Source organism: Nicotiana tabacum, chromosome 14 (genome assembly GCF_000715075.1).
Source record: "Nicotiana tabacum cultivar K326 chromosome 14, ASM71507v2, whole genome shotgun sequence".
Classification (NCBI taxonomy): Eukaryota; Viridiplantae; Streptophyta; class Magnoliopsida; order Solanales; family Solanaceae; genus Nicotiana; species Nicotiana tabacum.
The window spans coordinates 11,459,953-11,480,865 of record NC_134093.1 but is presented as its reverse complement, the minus strand read 5'-3'; the positions used below and the strand labels follow the sequence as shown (position 1 = coordinate 11,480,865).

The window sequence follows — 20,913 nt, the reverse complement described above, 5'->3', positions numbered from 1 at the left end:
ATTACATGTAGTACACATCAATTAATTACCCTACATATTCATTTAATCAAAAGAATAATAATTACCATATAAATTTTCTCCCTAATTAAAGGAAAGTTTCGATCTATATGAAGCAAATCCACTCCATCCGTTTAAACTTTGGACCAAAATTAAAGAATAAAAAAAGATTTTCCTTTAAACAAAGCCTTTTCTTATGAGATCCTTTGTCCTTATTTTCTTTTATACAATAAACAATTATTCAGTAAATTATTCATTGTATACTAGTATTATATATAGCATGTTAATATTGTAAGTAAAATAAAATACACACAATAAATAAAAATAAAGGTATATTTGGTTTGGATACTATGTTCCAAATTAGAATATTGTGGTATGTTTGGTTTGAATACTATATTTTAAATTAGAATATTGTGATTGTATTCCAAATTAGAATATTATATACGATTATATATAGCATGTTAATATTACAAGTAAAATAAATTATACACAACAAATAAAAATAAAGGTATATTTTATTTGAATACTATATTCCAAATTAGAATATTGTGGTATGTTTTGTTTGAATATGTAATGTTTGGTTTGAATATGGATTTAAAATTAGAATACTATGGTGTGTTTGGTTTAAATATTGTATTCTTTAGTAGAATATTTTGGTATGTTGGTTTGAATTATATATTCTTCATTAAACTATTGTAATTTGGTATATTTGATTTGAATATTATATTTTAAATTAAAATCTTGTGGTATGTTTGATTTGAATACTACATTTAAAATTAGAATATTGCGGTGTGTTTGATTTAAATATTGTATTCTAAATTAGAATATTGTGGTATGTTCGATTTGAATATTGTATTCCAAATTAGAATACTATAGTTTGTTTGATTTGAACATTATATTTTTTATTAGGATGTTGTGGTGTATTGGTTTGAATAGTACATTCTAGTATTTTATTTTAGTTTAGACTTTAGATATTGTATCCCAAGTTAAAACATTTTCAACTTATTTTTGTTTTTCTTTTGATTTAGATGGAAGAGAAGAAAAATTAGAGAAATTTTTGGGGTTTGGACTTTTTGGTGAGAAGGTACGTATAACCCCAATTCCTTAAAACGTGGGATGATGGAGTGTTTTAAGGGATATATTAAGTTGGAGTGAGATAATTTAATTCTTTAAAAGGTGGGATTTGTTTAATATTATATAATGATATTCAAGATTTAAAAAATAAATAAAGTTTTATAAAATAGGTATACAAGGTAAAATAAATATTTTAAATGTATAGGAAGTTAACTGGTGTTTTCAATGGGTATACCGCATAGATTTTCAAAAGTTTAATTCTCATAGTCATCGCTAATCAACTAGAATTACAGCACTTTTGATCGGGTGATTTGCACAAGTATAATCACTCTGCGTCGTCATTTGAATTTGTCATTATCTAAGGAATTTGTACAAAAATAGCATATGGTTATAGCTTTGGTACATGAGTTTGTTCGAATTGATTAAACTTGCCTTGTTCACCAGTTATGCTGGACGGACCATAACTTTGATACAAATTATTCATAACTTCTGCCCGATTGATAAAATTTGCTTTGTTCACAAATTATAACGGGCAAAAATATAACTTTGGTACAAATTATTCATAAGTTTTATCGGATACTAATATTAAAGTAGATATATGTTGTAAACTTTTGGTTCACACGCTTCAATATTACTATCAAAGTAGATAAAGGTTCTGATCTCAAATTTCACCATCATCAACCAAAACAATATTATCGCACGCTTTATTCAAGGAAAGAAGACAAGCTGCTAACCAAAATACATTATAAAATTGTCGCAACTTCTAATATTTAAAATTATACCTGGGACCGTTCACACAGTTCAACTATAGTAAAGAAATTTTAAATTAGTATTTAATTTAAATTAAGAAAAGGAGTAGTTGGGGGTTACTTACTTGCTGTCATGTTACTTTTAAGATAAAACAACGTTGGAGTTTCATGTTTATACAGATTTTGAGGAGAAAATGATCTAATGCGATCAATCACAATTTAAATGAAAAAAAAATCATGTAAAGATGTCATATGTTATATGGATGTCTGCAATAATATTTTAAGATATGAAAAATATACTGCAATCACAAAATAAGAGAAAAATATTCTTACTAATCAATTGTGAGTACAATTCTGTTTCTCCCTTGATTCTTCTCTCCTGATTATCTCCATGATTTGAGGGCTGAAGCAGCGTATTTCTCTAATGTAGGATGATGCAGACCTCCTGGGGATGTATTTGATCTCCAGCTACTTGAACTATTTGATTGTAAAGAAATATCCGGCCATATTTTGATCTCTTTGTGAATATCCCAAGAGTTTATGAGATTTTTGAGACGCCTATTCAAGGGAATATGTATCCCTTTATAGAGATGTGAGTTAGAGTTTAGCGTAGACTAACGTCCAAGCAACCCTAATAGGCTCCTAGGATTTCAAGAGTCTTGTAATATCTTGAATTTAGGATTTAGCTTAATCCGTTAAAATTTCGGTGTCTACAAATGCTCCCTACTTCAAGGTTTGTCGGGGTGTACGCTTGCCGAAACTTGAATACGAGACTTAAAGTACTCAACCATCGTAACAAATGATTTTGAAACTTGAAATTTTCGATTTACAGGAGGAAGAGATGAAGAGCAGAACTGGTCCCACTCGGCGTGCCAATTTGTTTGCAATAAATTTTCAAGATATGAAAAATAAATTGCGATCGAAAAATAAGAGAAAAATATTCTTACTAATCAACTGTGAGTACAATTCTGTTTCTCCCTTTATTCTTCTCTCCTGATTATCTCTATGATTCGAGGACTGAAGCAGCGTATTTATCGAATATAGGATGATGCAGACCCACTGAGATGTATTTGATCTCTAGTTTCTTCAACTATTTGATTGTCAAGAAGTATCACACTATATTTTGATCTCTTTGCGAATATCCCAAGAGTTTATGGGATTTTGAAACGTCTCTTCAAGGGAATATGTATCCATTTATATAGGTTTGAGTTAGAGTTTATGGTAGACTAACTTCCAAACAACTCTAATACACTATTAGGATTTCAAGAGTCTTATAGTATCTTGAATTTAGGATTTAGCTTGATCCGTTAAAATTTCAGTGTCTATGGGACCACTAAACTTTCTGGCAAAAATTAATTTACACTTTATTATAAGGACTTCCATTGCAACTTGTCTTAAAAGCCATTTTATCAAAAAAAAAAAAAAAAAAATTGGAGAAAACTCTTAAGAGTCATTTATCCAAAGACTTTCCACCATATCTCTCTCTTCTCACCTCCTGCACATCCCCATCTAGAAGATTATTTTAATAGATTAAATTTTTAGTTTAGTCAGTTCATACAGTTCAACAACATTAAGAAAATTAAATAAATATATCTAAACTAAAGTAGTTGGGTGGTTGTTGTCACTTTACTCTCAAGAAACAAACAAAGTTTGGAGTTTCATGTTTTAGTTTATGCTGATATTATAGGGAGGAATGATCTACTATAATCAATTAAAATTTGAAAATGATTCTATCAAGATTTTCTGTGTTTTTTTTATTGATCTTCTATAATATTTAATCAAATTCCTGTAAGAAATATCATATAATTAAAAGTAATGAATCATAAAATCGTTCTTTAATACTTCATGATTGTGGGATGATTTTCTTCGTCTTTTTTTTTTTTTTTATAAAGCACAAGAGTGTGTATGTGTATTATTTCATATTAAGTGTGCGAATAAAATCTTGAGAGACCTACATATAAGTGGTAGGATCTCTTAATTGTGGAAAAAAGTGTGCGGGCTTGGTCCAAAACGGAGTATATCACATCATGTTAAGAGTATCTTTAGGTTGGTTTAGTCCAACAACTATTGTCATACTCGTCCCGCCGAACTTGGACTGTGATACCAATTGTTTGGATAAACTAGTCCTATTTTTTTTTTTAACATGTCATTGTTCACTTTGGATCAAACTCCAAATTTTTATTATAAAATTTCTTATAATCTGGATTGTTAAGTTTATGTTGGGACCATTAAAACTTTTTGGCTGAAATTAATTTACTTTATTATAAGGACTTCCATTGCAACTTGTCTTCTAACCTTTACCAGAAAATTTGGAGAAAACCCCAAAGTCAAATATCCGAAGACTTCAACCATATCTTTCTTCTCACCTCCTCCACTTCCCTATCTAGAAAGAGCTTTGCTTCAATGGAAAATCAAAAGCCACTAATAATTCAAATATCTGAAAAAACACCCACAAAAATTTCCCAAGATTTATTGCAACTTTCATGCCTTCCAGATGAAATTATCATTGAAATTCTCATAAGGTTGCCAGTAAAATCCCTGTTGAAATTAAGGTGTGTTTCAAAATCTTGGCTTTCTTTACTGTCAAATCCACATTTTATCAACACCCAAATCATATTTTCTGCTCAAGATTGCAAAAATGTGAATCTTAGACTTGCTATAGTAGCTTCAGTATCAGGTTTAGTGGGTAAAATGAGCTCTATTTACTCTATAGTGTGTGAAAAAAATTCCTCAATGAATGTTGCTAATCTTGATTATACTTTGAAAGCCCCTATTGGATCTGCGAAATTTGTGGGTTCTTGTAATGGATTGTTATGTTTAACAGCAGTGTCATTTAATCTGATTTTGTGGAACCCATCAACTGGAAAATGCAAAGAATTTCAAGATTCATTTGTTCAAAGTGGTGTAAGTTATTATGTTAGATATGGGTTTGGTTATGATGGTAGTAATGATGATTATAAGGTTGTTAAGGTCTTTAGTTTTCCTAAGGATGAGGGGAAATATGAGAATATGGTTAAGATTTATAGCTTAAGGGCTAATTCTTGGACAATGATTGAGGGGTTTAATAGTGGTTATGTAAATGCACAATCGGGGTTGTTTGCGAATGGAGCTCTTCACTGGGAGGTAAGCCAGTGTCGCGATTCAGGTGCTTCTTCGGAGATTATGACTTTTGATTTGGCTACTGAGACGTATGGAGTAATGGCATTGCCTCGTTGTGGAAATGGAAATGGAGAATTCAGTTGGATGTTAAGCGTTTTAGGTGGATGTTTAGTTGCCTGTTGCAACTATCATCTGGATAAGACTGATTTGTGGGTGATGAAGGAGTATGGCATGGAGAATTCATGGACTAAGTTGGTTTCTCTCTCGTCACCCTTTGGTCGTATGGGTTATATCTCACCTCTGTTTGTATCTGAGAATGGTGACGAAGTTTTAGTGAAGCTTGGTACGGATATAAGGTTGTTCAACTCGAGGAACGCTTCGTACAAATCCTTGGACATTCATTCATCAGGTCGTTGTCTTCAAGTACAAGCTGTTACTTATGTTGAGAGTTTAGCTTCACCTCATGTTGGCGATAAGTAATTTAGCTTACAGTAGGAAAGCAGGGAAATTAATTTGCTTGTGCTATTTTTTCAGATGGTTTATTAGTTAGGTTGCATCAGATGTTGTATTGTTGCATGTTTTATCTAGTCAAGTGGTTGGCACAGTTATTTTTAATGCTAAGTTCTTGTTGTTCAGCAACTTGTCTTATACCCTATTTGGCCAAGGTGTAAAAACCAGTTTTCAAAAGTACTTTTGGTGAAAAATAATTTGTGTTTGACTAATTAATTTGAAACACTTCTAAGCAGCAATTTGTGTTTTGTCAAACTTTTTAAAAGTGTTTCTAAGTGTATTTTTCTCAAAAGTGCTTATCAAAAAAGTACTTCCGGGAAGAAGCTACTTTATTCTAATTCTCCAAATCTGCTTATGTTTCTGCTTCTACTAAAAAATACTTCTTTTTCTTTTTGGCCAAACACTTCAAACTTTGGGGAAAAAAATAAAATTGGACAAGTTTGGCCAAAAAGGCTATTAATCTTCTTTGAAAAGTTCAGACGCTATATTCTGTTCCTACTGGCAGGCTATCAAATTTTAAAATGGCTTTTTTATTCTGTTATAATACTGAAAATTGAGCCAAATCCTGCCGTCCATACAACAGCTAAAATGGTTGATTTAGTTGGAAGCCTAAAATGGTTTAAAATAACTATGAGGTAAATGGTAATCCTATACCTTCCTGTGAGTCTGTCAATGTAAATCCCTTGAGCTGGTGGTTAGATCGCATCGCTTGATGTGTGGATTAAATGTGCATGGCGTGATCCGTACAGATAATAAGAGCCTTGTATTTAAGTAGAGAAAGATAAAGGTGAGAGTCATGTCTATTTAGTTTCGACCTCTCGAAAGATATGAAAGATTTCCTTTTAAGCGGTACATACGACTTTCGTTCGGAAAAGATTAAACACCAGCAAAATCTATGCCACTAACCCTCGAGAATTTCTCAGTTATCCAAAAAAAAAAACGATCTGATTTACATGTAAATAGTAGTAACTAGATCTTTTTATTTTGATATTAATTTACCCATTGGTCCTTGTAAATGTTGTTAAATTCATAGCTTACCTAGCCAAGATTCAAGAATTTACTCGGAAGGCAATCGCAAAGACGAAAGGAAACAACAAAAGCTTAGTTATGAGCGGCAAGGACTGCCGCTTAAATTGTCTTTGCATAACAGAATCTATGCGCTTGTCAGTTTCTTTATTTTGATGCTGCTGCTGCCACATTAATCTAATGGGAATATTGCAAAAAGAACAGTGAGCTAAGTAGTCTGACAATACCTAACTCATTAGTATATAAGGACCTAAAAATGGTTGAGTCATATAAAGCCTTTCTGAGAGTATTTCCCATCACATTCTTCTACACTTAATTCTAACCCTCTCTTAATATTGTGCCAAGCCAAAAGTTACCTACAAAATGGAAGTAAAGAACAAGTATGTAGCAATAAAATCCAACATAAATGGTGCACTAGAAGAATCAGACTTTGAGATAAAAGTCGAAAACCTCTCCCTTAGAGTAGAGCCTGAGTCTAAGGAGGTTATTGTCAAGAATCTGTTTTTATCAATTGATCCATATCAAATAAACCGGATGAAGAGCCAAAGTTCGTCACAAGCAGCTATAAGTTTTGCAGCTGCCATTATTCCCGGGGATGCCATTGACACTTATGGTGTGGGAAGAGTGTTAGTTTCTCATCGGCCCGACTTCAAGAAAGATGATTTGGTAGCAGGTCTTCTTACCTGGGGAGAGTACACTAGAGTAAAAGAGGGCTCACTACTGAATAAGCTGGAGATTCTGGGCTTTCCTTTATCTTACCATGTTGGAGTTTTTGGATTCAGTGGACTTGCTGCCTATGGTGGATTTTTCGATGTGTGCAAGCCGAAACCAGGGGAGAAAGTTTTTGTGTCTGCTGCTTCTGGTTCAATAGGAAATTTAGTAGGACAGTATGCTAAATTACTTGGATGTTATGTTGTTGGCTCTGCTGGTAGCCAAGAAAAGGTAAAGTTGCTCAAAGAGACACTAGGTTTTGACGATGCATTCAATTATAAACAAGAAACTGACCTTAAGTCGGCTCTCAAAAGGTGTTTCCCTCAAGGGATTGATGTCTACTTCGACAACGTGGGAGGCAAGATGCTAGAAGCAGCAGTGGCAAACATGAACTCATTTGGCAGAGTAGCCGTATGTGGGGTTATTTCTGAGTACACGAATGTCAGTACACGAGCTGCACCCGAGATGTTGGATATAGTCTACAAGAGGATTACCATCCAAGGTTTCCTAGCAGCTGATCTTATGAAAGTGTATGCAGATTTCCTGTCGAAAACTGTCGAGTACTTACAAGCTGGAAAACTTAAGGCCATTGAGGATGTTTCACAAGGTGTTGAAAGCATTCCCTCTGCTTTTATTGGACTATTCCGTGGTGATAATATAGGCAAAAAGATTGTCAAAGTTGCAGATGAGTAAAAAAAAATCATGATTGTTGGCCTATTTATTCATGAATTAGCCGGTTCAAGGAGGGGACTGAATGAAGGGGGGAAAGAGAGTCAAGAACTTACTTCCATTTAATTAGGGACGTTTGTAAACATGGAATTTTTTTACCCTTCCGTAGATTTTATACCGTTTGTTGCTTACATGCTTATTTTAGGTATTTTAACTTTCAGTTCATTTTTGTTTTATTTTATCTAAAAGAATGAAAGTTACAAAAATATTTTCCTTTATTTTAACTAATTGATATTTATCTAGTTACTTTTAGTTTATAATACTTTCATAAAATTGAAAAATACAAAAATAGTATTGACAGAAATAATATTATTTTACTTAGTTTATTGTGATTCTTAAGTTGTAATCTTAATAAATATTGAAGTATTTTGAATATTGTCTATTAGTCTAAGGCATTTTGGTTCATCATTAGCAGAAAAGAAATGTAGATAAAAAGAAAAGGATATCATGTTATTTTCATATAACAAAAAGCACACACATGCACATTTGCAAACTCACTCTTAATATTTGATCATTACTCACATAAACAACAAAATCATCAATTGAATTTGGATAGGATTACACACGTTATTAGCCAATGAAAAGGCACAGACATATAAAATCATCAATTGAATGGAGTCTTCACTTCTTCTTCTCCAAGAAAATTCCAAAGGCTAGGGGATATATAAAAAATACCCCAAAAGCAGAAAAAGAGGAGGGGGAATTTGGAGAGCAACGGAGAGAGAACTGAGAAAAGAACAGAGTAGAAAAAACAAAGGGGGAGAGAACGGAGAGCTAATGTCCCAAGTAGACGACTAGAAATCGAAATTGCCGCAACACCTACACAATTTTGATTCTCTGGTTTTGGTGCCTATTGATCTTTACATATATTTGAGGGAAAGCTCACAAATAGGTTTTCTCTGGCAGTTTTCTTTCCTCGGCGAGTCCTACTTTGTTGGTTTACGCTAATTAGCTACGGGATAAAAGATGAACACACCAGTACTTCGCCGGATATAAACCCAATTTAATTTTTACCATATTTGAATGGGGTATAGCAGAAATTTCGTTTGAGGTTACCGTTTGGAGCTCCGGCGAGAGGTTCACCATTAGTTTCAAGCTGTGATTCGAGTTCTCTGTCCACGGTCTTCTGCTGTAAAATTCATGGGTTTGGCATTTCATATTTGATCGAGTTTTTGAAGGTGCTTCCGCTCAATTTGAGGTCCAATTCTTTATCTGTTACACCATCCTTCTTAATTTGATGCGTGTGTTTATGATTTATATGGCTATGATGATGTGTTTTTTCTTGTCTTTGGAGTGATCTGAAGTTGCCCTCACTAGGACATCTTAGTGAACATTCGACAGTCAAATTGCTCATTATAATTAATTATACTGTGAATAGAGCATAATTTATGATAAATGAATCAATTCATGAATTATTGGTTTAAGTTGGATTAATGGGCCGTGGATTGACAAGCTTAGGAAAAGAAATTTTGGCCAAGATTATTGAAATGGATTTGGGACGTGGAGTTGGAATTTAAAAGAAACAGAATTGAGATTTGAGTACTACACATTAGTGTTTTAAAAGGCGTCTTCGTAAGTCAAGTCGTTTTATATATGCCTCAGCGAGGCGTAAACCCCGAGGCACGGGACGTAAGCCTCATAAGTATTTAATTTTTAATTTTTTATAAAATATTATAATTACATTAAATATTTATAAACAGATAAAATTGCATAAAAAATAAAAAAAAACTATAAATATGTGAAATATATATATATATATAGATGTGCTTCATCTCCCACAAAAAGCTAGTCAAAATAATATATTATACGCTACTTAGAAGCTCAAGTAACTTGAGTCGAAAAGAATATAGTTTTCTACATGAAGGAACAAAAAGGATGACTAACCTGCAATTTGAACTTTGAACTTGCTGCTATGAAGGAGAATGAAGTTCTCTTTGTATTTGTAAAAAAAAATTAAATATTTGTTATTTTTGGGAGATATTAGCAGACTAGCGGACAAGATAAAGAATTGGGAAAGATCATGAATTGGAGCTTCAATCAATAAAAAAGGTCTTAATTTTTAAATTTAATACATTTCAGTTCCATTTTATAATTTTTGAGTAATTACCAAGCTGAATTTTGAGAATTTGGGTATTATATGAAGGACTTATTCAACAAATTTTGTTTTAATTTGAAAAAATCTTTGGAGCTTACGCCTCACTAAAAGAATGTGCCCCGAACGCCCGGGCATACGCCCCGAATAGCTGGGCGTACGCCTCTTGAGACTTTCGCCTCACACCATCGTCCCGAGGCGCTTTTGGTGCGCCTCGCCCCGAAAATGCCTTTTAAAACACTGCTACACATTTACTATTTCATTTTATTGTTTAATCGCTAAGAGCATATTTAGGCTGATCACACTGGGTAGGCAAATTTTAGGATCTCACTCGGGGTCGGGAGGCATATATTAGAACGTTTAAGCTTGCTTGATTTTGAGGTCAGAGGTTGTCCCTTAGTTTATTATTTTAACCGGGAAATGCCCCGTGGATTTTGTATGTATTTTTATCCGGTTTAAGCTGTACATACGACTTTCGTTCGGAAAAGATTTAACACCAGCAAAATCTATGCCACTAACCCTCCAGAATTTCTCGGGTTATCCAAAAAAAAGGATCTGATTTACATGTAAATCGTAGTAACTAGATCTTTCTATTTTGATATTAATTTACCCATTGGTCCTTGTAAATGTTGTTAAATTAACGCATATTTTTCTCTCAATCATAGCTTACCTAGTCAAGATTCAAGAATTTACTCGAAGGTAATCGCAAAGACGAAAGGTAACAACAAAAGCTTAGTAATGAGCGGCAAGGACTGCCTCTTAAATTGTCTTTTTCTTACCCATTTCTACAAGTATCTGATACTAATGATAGTGACAATCTTGATGCTAGTGACCATCTGTTTTAATTAAGACGGCATAACAGAATCTATGCGCTTGTCAGTTTCGTTATTTTGATGCTGCTGCTGGCACATTAATCTAATGGGAATATTGCAAAAAGAACAGTGAGAATAGTCTGACAATACCTAACTCATTCGTATATAAGGACCTAAAAATGGTTGAGTCATATTAGCCTTTCTGAGAATAATTCCCAACACATTCTTCTACACTTATTCTAACCCTCTCTTAATATTGTGCCAAGCCAAAAGTTACCTACAAGATGGAAATAAAGAACAAGTATGTAGCAATAAAATCCAACATAAATGGTGCACCAGAAGAATCTGACTTTGAGATAAAAGTCGAAAACGTCTCCCTTATAGTAGAGCCTGAGTCTAAGGAGGTTATTGTCAAGAATCTGTTTTTATCAATTGATCCATATCAAATAAACCGGATGAAGAGCCAAAGTTCATCACAAGCAGCTATAAGTTTTGCAGCTGCCATTGTTCCCGGGGATGCCATTGACACTTATGGTGTGGGAAGAGTGTTAGTTTCTCATCGGCCCGACTTCAAGAAAGATGATTTGGTAGCAGGTCTTCTTACCTGGGGAGAGTACACTAGAGTAAAAGAGGGTTCACTGCTGAATAAGCTGGAGATTCTGGGCTTTCCTTTATCTTACCATGTTGGAGTTTTTGGATTCAGTGGACTTGCTGCCTATGGTGGATTTTTCGATGTGTGCAAGCCGAAACCAGGGGAGAAAGTATTTGTGTCTGCTGCTTCTGGTTCAATAGGAAATTTAGTAGGACAGTATGCTAAATTACTTGGATGTTATGTTGTTGGCTCTGCTGGTAGCCAAGAAAAGGTAAAGTTTCTCAAAGAGACACTAGGTTTCGACGATGCATTCAATTATAAACAAGAAACTGACCTTAAGTCGGCTCTCAAAAGGTGTTTCCCTCAAGGGATTGATGTCTACTTCGACAACGTGGGAGGCAAGATGCTAGAAGCAGCAGTGGCAAACATGAACTCATTTGGCAGAGTAGCCGTATGTGGGGTTATTTCTGAGTACACGAATGCCAGTACACGAGCTGCACCCGAGATGTTGGATATAGTCTACAAGAGGATTACCATCCAAGGTTTCCTAGCAGCTGATCTTATGAAAGTGTATGCAGATTTCCTGTCGAAAACTGTTGAGTACTTACAAGCTGGAAAACTTAAGGCCATTGAGGATGTTTCACAAGGTGTTGAAAGCATTCCCTCTGCTTTTATTGGACTATTCCGTGGTGATAATATAGGCAAAAAGATTGTCAAAGTTGCAGATGAGTAAAAAGAAATCATGATTGTTGGCCTATTTATTCATGAATTAGCCGGTTCAAGGAGGGGACTGAATGATGGGGGGAAAAAGAGTCAAGAACTTACTTCCATTTAATTAGGGAACAATATCTTATCTGTGCTTCTTTCAAGTTGTAATCCATTTGAACATTCATCTTCCATTTAATGCACTCAAATTGTTGTTGGTTTTCTTTTTCATGAATCCTATAGATTGAATCCAACTTTGTCGTCCTACAATAACAACAACCACAACTACGCCTCAATCCCAAATTAGTTCGAGTCGACCTTGAATCTTCTATATCAACTCCGTTCTGTTTGAATTCATCTCATTTCAATACCCAATACTGTCTTCTAAGAAAATCTGGGAATTCTCTAGTACTATAGATTCTCTAAATCTCACACCTATCACAACAACAACTACACCTAAATCCTAAACAAGTTGGGGTCGGCGATATGAATCCTCATTTCTATATGTAAGCTCAACTCATATCATCAATATTACCACACCTATCACAACACTGACATACAAATTCCTGACCTAACCCTGCTTCTTCTTTTTTCTTTTATCAAATGGAATTCCTAGCATAACCCAACTTAGTTATAACACATATAAAAAGAAAAAGATTTCCTTCACACATTATAACATCGTCTTGCAGAGCCCAGTTGCTAAACATAGTGGAAAAGTACATCTTTAGCGACTACCTCAAGACCACCACAAGAATAAACAAAACAAAGCATATGCTAGTAGCTTTTTTGTTTGTTTTTGTTCTTAATTGTTCATGTTTTCAAAATTCATGGTCCTACCACAGTTCCGGGAGAGCAAAGAACATGCCAAAACCTATGTTGCTCGGACTCTCCGAAAATGTTGCCTGGTGCGTGTCGGATCCTCCAAAAATAGTGTATTTTTTTAGGATCCAACAGAGGTGTGGTATCATTTTGGAGAGTCCGCGCAACATTGGCCAAAACTTACATTGGAACAACGGGTGATGAGATGGTAACCAATTTAGTCCAGGATTTTCTCGATACTATACTCCTTCATCACCCACAAGTCTGCCCTATTTGGTTCATCCATCTTCATAACTAGGCAATGCTATTTTTCCGAATCTCTCTGCAGCCAAATCCAAAGTAACAATCACCCAAGAACTGCACTCAAACGACGACGATAACATTCTTCCCAATGAAGAGCCCCGTTTGCAAACATACCCAACTTTCCATTTATATAACCACTATTAAAACCTTGTGTAGTTGACCAAGAACTAGCTTTTACGCTATAAACCTTAATCATGTTCTCATATCAGCCCTCAATCTGAGTAAAACTAAAGATCTTCACAACCTTATAATTTTCGGTAGATGCATCATAACCAAATCCATATCTAACAAAACAACCACCACCACTTTCATGAATAAGGGCAGCTCGGTACACTAAGTTCCCGCTATACGCAGGGTTCGGGGAAGAGCCGGACCATAAGGGTCTATCGTACGCAGCCTTACCCTGCATTTCTGCAAGAGGTTGTTTCGATGGCTCGACATGACAGCAACTTTACCAGATACGCCCCTTCTATTACAATGAAGCATAAAATCACGAAATATGTTAAACTTTCCATTACATGGGTTCAATAACATTAGTGTAAATGTGTCATTGCGTAAACAAATTAACCCATTGCAAGAACCCAATACTCGAGCCGAGGGAGACAAAGATTTAGGAGGACAACAACCATGTTTAGCCACAGTAACAGATGAATTTTCACATGCTATGGTGTAAACATGGCAAAATTTTACCACAGCAAGTCAATAATCAGTTGATTTGGGGTTCTGCTTGATAAAATTGACATGGGCTTTGTGGAATTCAGTACTTGAGACTTGAGAGTAAAGAAAGCCATGATTTTGAAACACACATGAGTTTATAGAGGGATTTGACAGGTAACCTCAAGAGAATATCAAAGATGACTTCTTGTGGAAGAGTTGGTAGTTCTTGGGTCCAAAAATTAGCTGCTTCATATGTTTCTTCCATTTTCTGTGATTCAATTGCTACTGAATCAATAGCATCAAGCTGATATTGATGTAAGCTGCAGTTTGAGAATATTTTTTTTTTGGATGTACCTCTATACTTTTGAATATTGTCTACATTTAACATTCGTAATACTATTCGGTCAAATTTGTTCCTACCATTATATTATACGGCCAAACTACACCTACCATTAGCAATTTTTTTTAAAATACATCTCAATCCGTTAGGTGGTTCCCAAAATCTCCCAAATCACTTGCTCTTCTTCTTGATCCACTATTTTCAAAATCGGTATTTTCAAAATAGCGTTCATAGTGTACACCACCCACAAGCCAATTGCACCACCCACCGCCCTACTCAAAAGCATGATGCACAAAGCATCTTGCGTTTAAACAGAGTATGGGAAACTGAGGAAGGGCCGCACCCCAATAGGATGTAATGTAGCCAGCCTAACCTAATGCAAGCATCACTGATTCCACGGCTCGAAAGCGAATTCAGAATTTGAACTCTACCGATTTAACTTTTAAGGTTTTTAATATTGACTATTCCCTCCGTTTCAAATTAGATGTGGTACTTTTCTTTTTAGTATGTTCCAAAATAAATGACACAATTTTTAAATTTGGAAATAATTCAACTTTAAACTCTTCATTTTATCTATTTTACCCTTAATGAGAAGCTTTTATAACTACACAAATGTCATGACCCCACAAAACTTTTACCCTTGAGCTTTTAAGATCACAAGTTTCAAAAGTCTTCTTCTTTTTTGTTAAACTCTATGTCGAGTCAAATTACTTCATCTAAATTGAAACAGAGTGGGTATATTTTAAAATTTATGGGTTTAGATCAACTATATGTTGTAATCTTAGTAATTACAGATCGTGTCAAAATTATTGGATTCACATGAATCTGGTGCTATAAGACTACATCCACCTCTGGCCCTACTCTCAACTTTTTTTCCAGATACAAACATTCCAAGCCTTTATATTTACTTTTTTTTAACACCTCTCTAATTAGGAGGATCTATAGTGTTTTCACACTTTCTCTCCAGCGTGACTCGAACTCGGGACCTAACGATCATGGGTGAAGGTGCTTTTACCAACTGAGCAAGCCTTTATATTTACTTCTGCCAATACATGCCAATACAACAGTCAACAGTCCAAATGTAGCAACTGTACACTATTTACAGAAGCAAAACTAGCAAAAAAGCATGGCTTTTCTAATCTAAACTTCTAATGCTTTAGGGCTTCTAGCATCTGTAAGAGTGATTCAACATCATTTTACATGATCCAATCTACTCAATCAGCAAATTACAAAAGTATATATTTGGACTTTTAATGATAGAATCAGCAGCGTCATCTAAACATCTTCTACTCATTTTTCCACCAAATGCAAGTTGGTATCGTATTCCACAATCTATGCCTTTTCTTCTATGTCTAATTCTGTCTCATTACTTGATGTGTTAGGATATACTATAAACCATGCTTATTGTTATAATATTCTTTATGGAACAATTATTTATTTACTTATTCAATTCAATAAAGTTTTATTTTAAATAGATCATGTATTGGTTTGTGTGTCCGTTGCTTATATAGTAGATGATTTAGTGTATAGAGCTTAGCTTATACACGGAGGATTAAATCATCGGTTCTTATAAGTCATAAAGTTTATGTTCACAATCTAACGATGAAATTGGACAAACCATCGGAATGGTTGTAGCACAAGATTAAAAGTAATTTATCTTTGATTATGGGAATGGTCTAATTCCAACTTCTTATGCTAGTACATTTTGTATGTATTGAACGGATCAAGTAGAGATAAGTATTTTATACTGACTTAATAAAATAATTTCTCTAGTCCATTCAATGTTCTTATACTCTTAATCTTGATATAGTTATTATTAGTTGTGTATGTCATTTATTGTTTTGATTTATTAAAAGGCGAGATTCTTTCGTGAGTCAATATCGGTTTTTGAGATTGATGATACTCCTTTATGAAAGCTTATAAGTTTTCATGTGTAAACCCGACCGGTGGATTTTGTATCTGACACATGAAATAAGTTAAGCGAAAGTCTAAAAGAAGTAATCAATAAATTAAATTATCAGTAATTTAATTTGATTGGTTAGTATCTGAATCTTAACATGATGAGTTAAATAAGGTTTTATGGAAGAATTTCGAAATTGAACTAAGGAATGCACTTACGAAATTTTAGTGGAATAATTCGTATTTATTATGGTAGAAATTAATTTCAAAATTTTGAAATTAATTCCATAATAGGAAGCCTTGTTAATTAAATTTTGTGGTCCCTACTGTGCCTGAATAATAGGAAATAAAGGAAACCTTTTCTTAGTGGAAGAAGAAAACTTAACAGGTTTTGGAAAAGGGTTTTAACCTAAAAAACGTAGTTATATATACATGGGATATATCTGGCCGTTTTTTTGCACCGATAAAACACATGTTTTTCTTCCTTGAATTTCGCCCACCCGAAATTCTCTCTTTTCAGATATTATTTGGATAACGCGGTAGAAGACTGTGGAAGTTTGTTGAGGTCTTACAACTCTGAAACTGGAGACGGATATTGATTTGCTTTGTTCACGATTCAAGAAGTAACTCGAATAATCTTTGTATGTGCTAATTGTTTAATTCACACGTGAATATGATACTGTGATTGCTTCCGCTGCGATATATAATCCAGCATGATGTTCCGGCCAGCTTTCGCGCATCTCAACTAAATCCATAGGGTACCTCTTCTCAATGTTTTCTGCCAAAGAAGCTTTAAGGTATGTGCTGCCATTGACTTGGTTCAAGTTTATAGATTCCTATTTCTTAGATTAGTTAATCAGGCTAGATTCATTTTCTAATGTTTATATTACTGTAAAAAGATAATGACAAAAAATAACATAGCATAAGCATAGCTCCTACATACATTGCAACGGGCAAACTTCAATAGTCCACACTAAATTCATGTGCCATATCTGTAGCATGCCGCCTCCACCACTGGTCTCCAAATCAGCTGATACACTAGCAACAGTCCATTCATCCATTTCATTCCATTGAAAGTCCAGAACTTCTTCGTTCCAGTGTCCACGATGCTGAAAGAATAAGCATGGAATCCTCTGCTGTTCTTTCACCAACCCTATTAAAGTCCCACATTCTTAACCAACTATCCTTTGAAGAGCTGCTCCCAAACACAGATCGATTTTGCGGATTCCACTGAACACATAGAACTGCAGCTTTTTGATCTTCAAATTTATGGATTGGTGATCCAACCCCATTCGAAGTTAAATATCGTCGATCAAACACGTGTAACGAACTATCATCAGACCGTTCTTGTCACGCCCCGAACCATGGCCTGGGCGTAACACGACACTCGATGCCTAACTGCATGTGACCGAGCGGACCAACTGGATGGCTGGATCTATTAAAGAGTGACTGAAATATCATAAATGCGGAAAATACTGAAAAGTCTACAAGTATAAACGAGTGGCCGACAAGGCTAACACATAAAATCCTGCTAATATCTGACTGACTGGGCTATAGTCTACGAAACCTCTAAAGAATACTGAAATGCTAATTGTTTATCGGGACAATGTCCCGGTATACCTTATTAACTGAAATACTATAAAGGCTGAAAAAAAGAGGGATAATGCCCCGAAAGACTGGGGCTCACCAATAGCTGATACGAGATGTCCTAGCAAGCAGAGTCATCAACCTGTAAATCGTTACCTGCATCGCGTGATGCAGGCCCTGGACGAAAAGGGACGCCAGTACATTTAAATTGTGTTGGTATGTAATACAACTAAAAGAAAGAACTGTAAATACTGAAACTGATAGCTGAGAATTGATAAGGAAGTAAGGATATGAATACTCCCTCTTCTGAATGAGGAACCACCTGTTTATCTGAATATTAAACTGCGGCCTCAGACCCAATATATATATATGCACAAACTACGGCCTCGGTCCGAAGTATACGTATATATAACTGCGGCCTCAGGCCCAAAAATGCATAAAGCATAAATTGCGGCCTCAGGCCCAAAGATGCATAAAGCACAAACTACGGCCTCATGCCCAAATACGGGTGTTCAACATTCAGGGATTTAAAATCAGGAAAGGAGAATCATACTGCAATACATGATACTGAAATACTTAATCATATTGAGTTACATGATACTGGAATGTTGAATAGAACTAGAATGGGACATGTATTCATAATAAACTGATTTATCATAACCGAGGCTATAAGATGTTGAATGAATTATGAACTATTAATGCCATCTAGAGAATAGAAGTTCTACAACCATTCATGGAACTGAGGCATAATTACTTTCTGAGGAATTCGTAATAATCATAAAGAATGAGACGTAGGGAGAATCATAAATATTCCCAAACGTAGAGAATTAGCCTCACATACCTTAACTTCCTGCTCTTGAGCCTAATACAACGTTTGTCAACCCTTTCAATTTTAATCTATAGTAATACAAGCCAAAGGGTTCCATATTAGCAATAATACTCATGTTTTGGTCATTTAGGCATTTTATCAAACACTTGGTGGGTATAAAGATTCATAGCCCTTATTAATGGTATTTCTACACCCAACAACCCATTCTCTTGCTCCTAGATAAATTCTAAAATCTCTAATGGTTATAACTAGCATCATTCTTCATCACCCACAAGATAGACAACACCCTTAATCAATAATCAACAATCAACAACCCAAACATATAACCGTTCATGCTTTTCTGTCAAACCCATCAACTCATATATCATGAACTAGAGTCTATAATCATTAATCCAATACTATAATCAAGTAGAGGGTGAAGATATTACCTTTTTGACGTTCAATCCTCTTGAATTTGAGTTCTACAGATTATTTTCTCAATAATGATGTCCAAATCGAATATCTAATGATTTGAAGGGTTTACCCATGTTAATAAGGTGTTGAAAAACTGAAATTGACTTAGAATCACCATTAAAACTCACCTTGAATGGTGGAGGGACCTTGGGGGAGGTTAGGTTCTTGAGAGCTTCCCTTTCTAGAGCAAGTTTTTGTGTTTTGGGGGTGTGAGGGACGAAGTGGGGCTTTTAAAATGATCCCTGGGTGCACTCCCGCGCACCTGAACGCACAGCAGAGCAGTCACAATGCCATAAGTTCGCGGCCGTGCACGGGACCATTGGGGCGCGCATACTGCACATTGTTCAATGAAACACACATAACCATTTCCATACAGATCCGTTCGGGCTCCACAATATATCGTTAGAAATCTATTTCTATTCTCTACAACTTTCGCATTTTGCATCTTCCCAAATTCCTTACAAAGTTTCACGAAATCCTACCAGAAGACATACCTTTTGTAAACTTAGTCGATTTTATCGAATCTTATACACCTCACTCTCCGTCTTGATTCTAAAACAACTATTTCCACCCCTACTCATCCCAATAGAACTTCACATGTTTAAAATATAACATTACTACTCATTTAACACGTTCACACTTAATCCGAATTTACAGAGTGTTATAGTTCTGAAATATCATCAGATCCAGTTATGATAAGATTTTCATTACGACGATTCCAGTCGTCGCAATGGATATGTCACGACCCAAAATTCCACCACAGGCGTCATGATGACACTTAGTCTCTAAGACTAGGTAAGCCGATTAAAATTACATTTCGAGCTATTTTTTTTTTGAAACATGTAATTTAATACAAGTGTCGAAACCAAAAGCGGAAACAATTACAACAACCTCCCAAGACTGGTAATACTGAGTCACGAGCTCTAACTGAATACGTGCAATGATCTCAAGGATCGAGTGTACAATACTGTTCGAATAAGAGTGACAGTACAATAAAAATGGAAAGACTCTAAGGGACTGCGATGGCCAAGCAGCTCTACCTTGAATCCTTGCGATCAACACACTAACTCTGCCCGAGTACAATATCTTTAACACCTGGCTCTGCACAAAAAATGTACAGAAGTGTAGTATGAGTACACAACAGTCGGTACCCGGTAAGTATCAAGACTAACTTCGGTGGAGTAGTGACGAGGTACAATCAAGATACTCACTAGTCAAATAACCTGTGCAATATAGCATACAAAAATAATAAAAAACAAATAGCAGTGATAGTAACAATAATTAACTAGTGATATAAACAGCAAGGCAACAAGAACACCATAAATATTGCCCAAACGAATAATGAACACAAGCACAACCAATTAATCAAGTCCTTCAAAATATACACTTTTTATCTACAAGCTTTTCAAATAGAAATCATTGGAAGAAAATCCTTTCAAATAAATATCTTATATCATAATCATAAAATACGGGTCTCAGCCCCCTTTCATATTCTCACGGCACCTCGTGCCCATATCTCTATCACAACTGCACGGACAACTCTCGTGTCACGACCCAATTTTTCCTCTGTTGTGTGCTGTGATGGCACCTAGTCTTAGGGGCTAGGTAATCTTAACATTAGCCGAATAACAACAATAATTAAATAACATCTAACAATTTATGAAATAGAAACCTCTATAAAATTTACAATTGTCAAAACCGGTAATACAAGTCATAAGCTCTATAGAGTGCTACAATTTCTAAATACAACTGTTTGGAAATAGGTAAAACAATGTGAATACAAAATAGGAAGGTGACTCCGAAGCCTGCGAACGCAACACTAGGCTTACCTTGAGTCTCCACAACAACAGTCTGCACAACTAGATAATGATCAACTGACTTCGAAATATCTGGATCTGCACAAAAATATACAGAAGTGTAGTACGAGTAC

At 35.0% G+C, this 20,913-nt stretch overlaps 3 protein-coding genes and 1 pseudogene across 3 annotated transcripts; 3 read left to right on the top strand and 1 right to left on the bottom strand.

Moving 5' to 3' along the window:
- The first annotated feature begins 4,109 nt into the window (after window positions 1-4,109).
- Window positions 4,110-5,554, top strand: LOC107780958 (F-box/kelch-repeat protein At3g23880-like). The gene has a single exon (XM_016601608.2). The coding sequence runs from the start codon at window positions 4,224-4,226 to the stop codon at window positions 5,397-5,399; it is 1,176 nt and encodes a 391-aa protein (XP_016457094.2). The 5' UTR covers window positions 4,110-4,223; the 3' UTR covers window positions 5,400-5,554.
- Window positions 5,555-6,668: 1,114 nt separating this feature from the next.
- LOC107781046 (NADP-dependent alkenal double bond reductase P2-like) lies at window positions 6,669-8,082 on the top strand. Its single transcript, XM_016601701.2, has one exon. The coding sequence runs from the start codon at window positions 6,819-6,821 to the stop codon at window positions 7,857-7,859; it is 1,041 nt and encodes a 346-aa protein (XP_016457187.1). The 5' UTR covers window positions 6,669-6,818; the 3' UTR covers window positions 7,860-8,082.
- A 490-nt stretch (window positions 8,083-8,572) lies between these two features.
- Window positions 8,573-12,320, top strand: LOC107781123 (NADP-dependent alkenal double bond reductase P2). The gene is made up of 2 exons (XM_016601802.2): window positions 8,573-9,093; window positions 10,653-12,320. The coding sequence occupies exon 2, from the start codon at window positions 11,084-11,086 to the stop codon at window positions 12,122-12,124; it is 1,041 nt and encodes a 346-aa protein (XP_016457288.2). The 5' UTR covers window positions 8,573-9,093; window positions 10,653-11,083; the 3' UTR covers window positions 12,125-12,320.
- A 4,729-nt stretch (window positions 12,321-17,049) lies between these two features.
- LOC142168808 (WD-40 repeat-containing protein MSI4-like) overlaps window positions 17,050-20,913 on the bottom strand; it is a 37,113-nt pseudogene continuing 33,249 nt past the window's right edge.

Excerpts from the sequence above, each read along its gene's own strand:
- LOC107780958 (XM_016601608.2), top strand. The coding sequence starts at position 4,224 with ATGGAAAATCAAAAGCCACTAATAATTCAAATATCTGAAAAAACACCC.
- LOC107781046 (XM_016601701.2), top strand. The coding sequence starts at position 6,819 with ATGGAAGTAAAGAACAAGTATGTAGCAATAAAATCCAACATAAATGGT.
- LOC107781123 (XM_016601802.2), top strand. The coding sequence starts at position 11,084 with ATGGAAATAAAGAACAAGTATGTAGCAATAAAATCCAACATAAATGGT.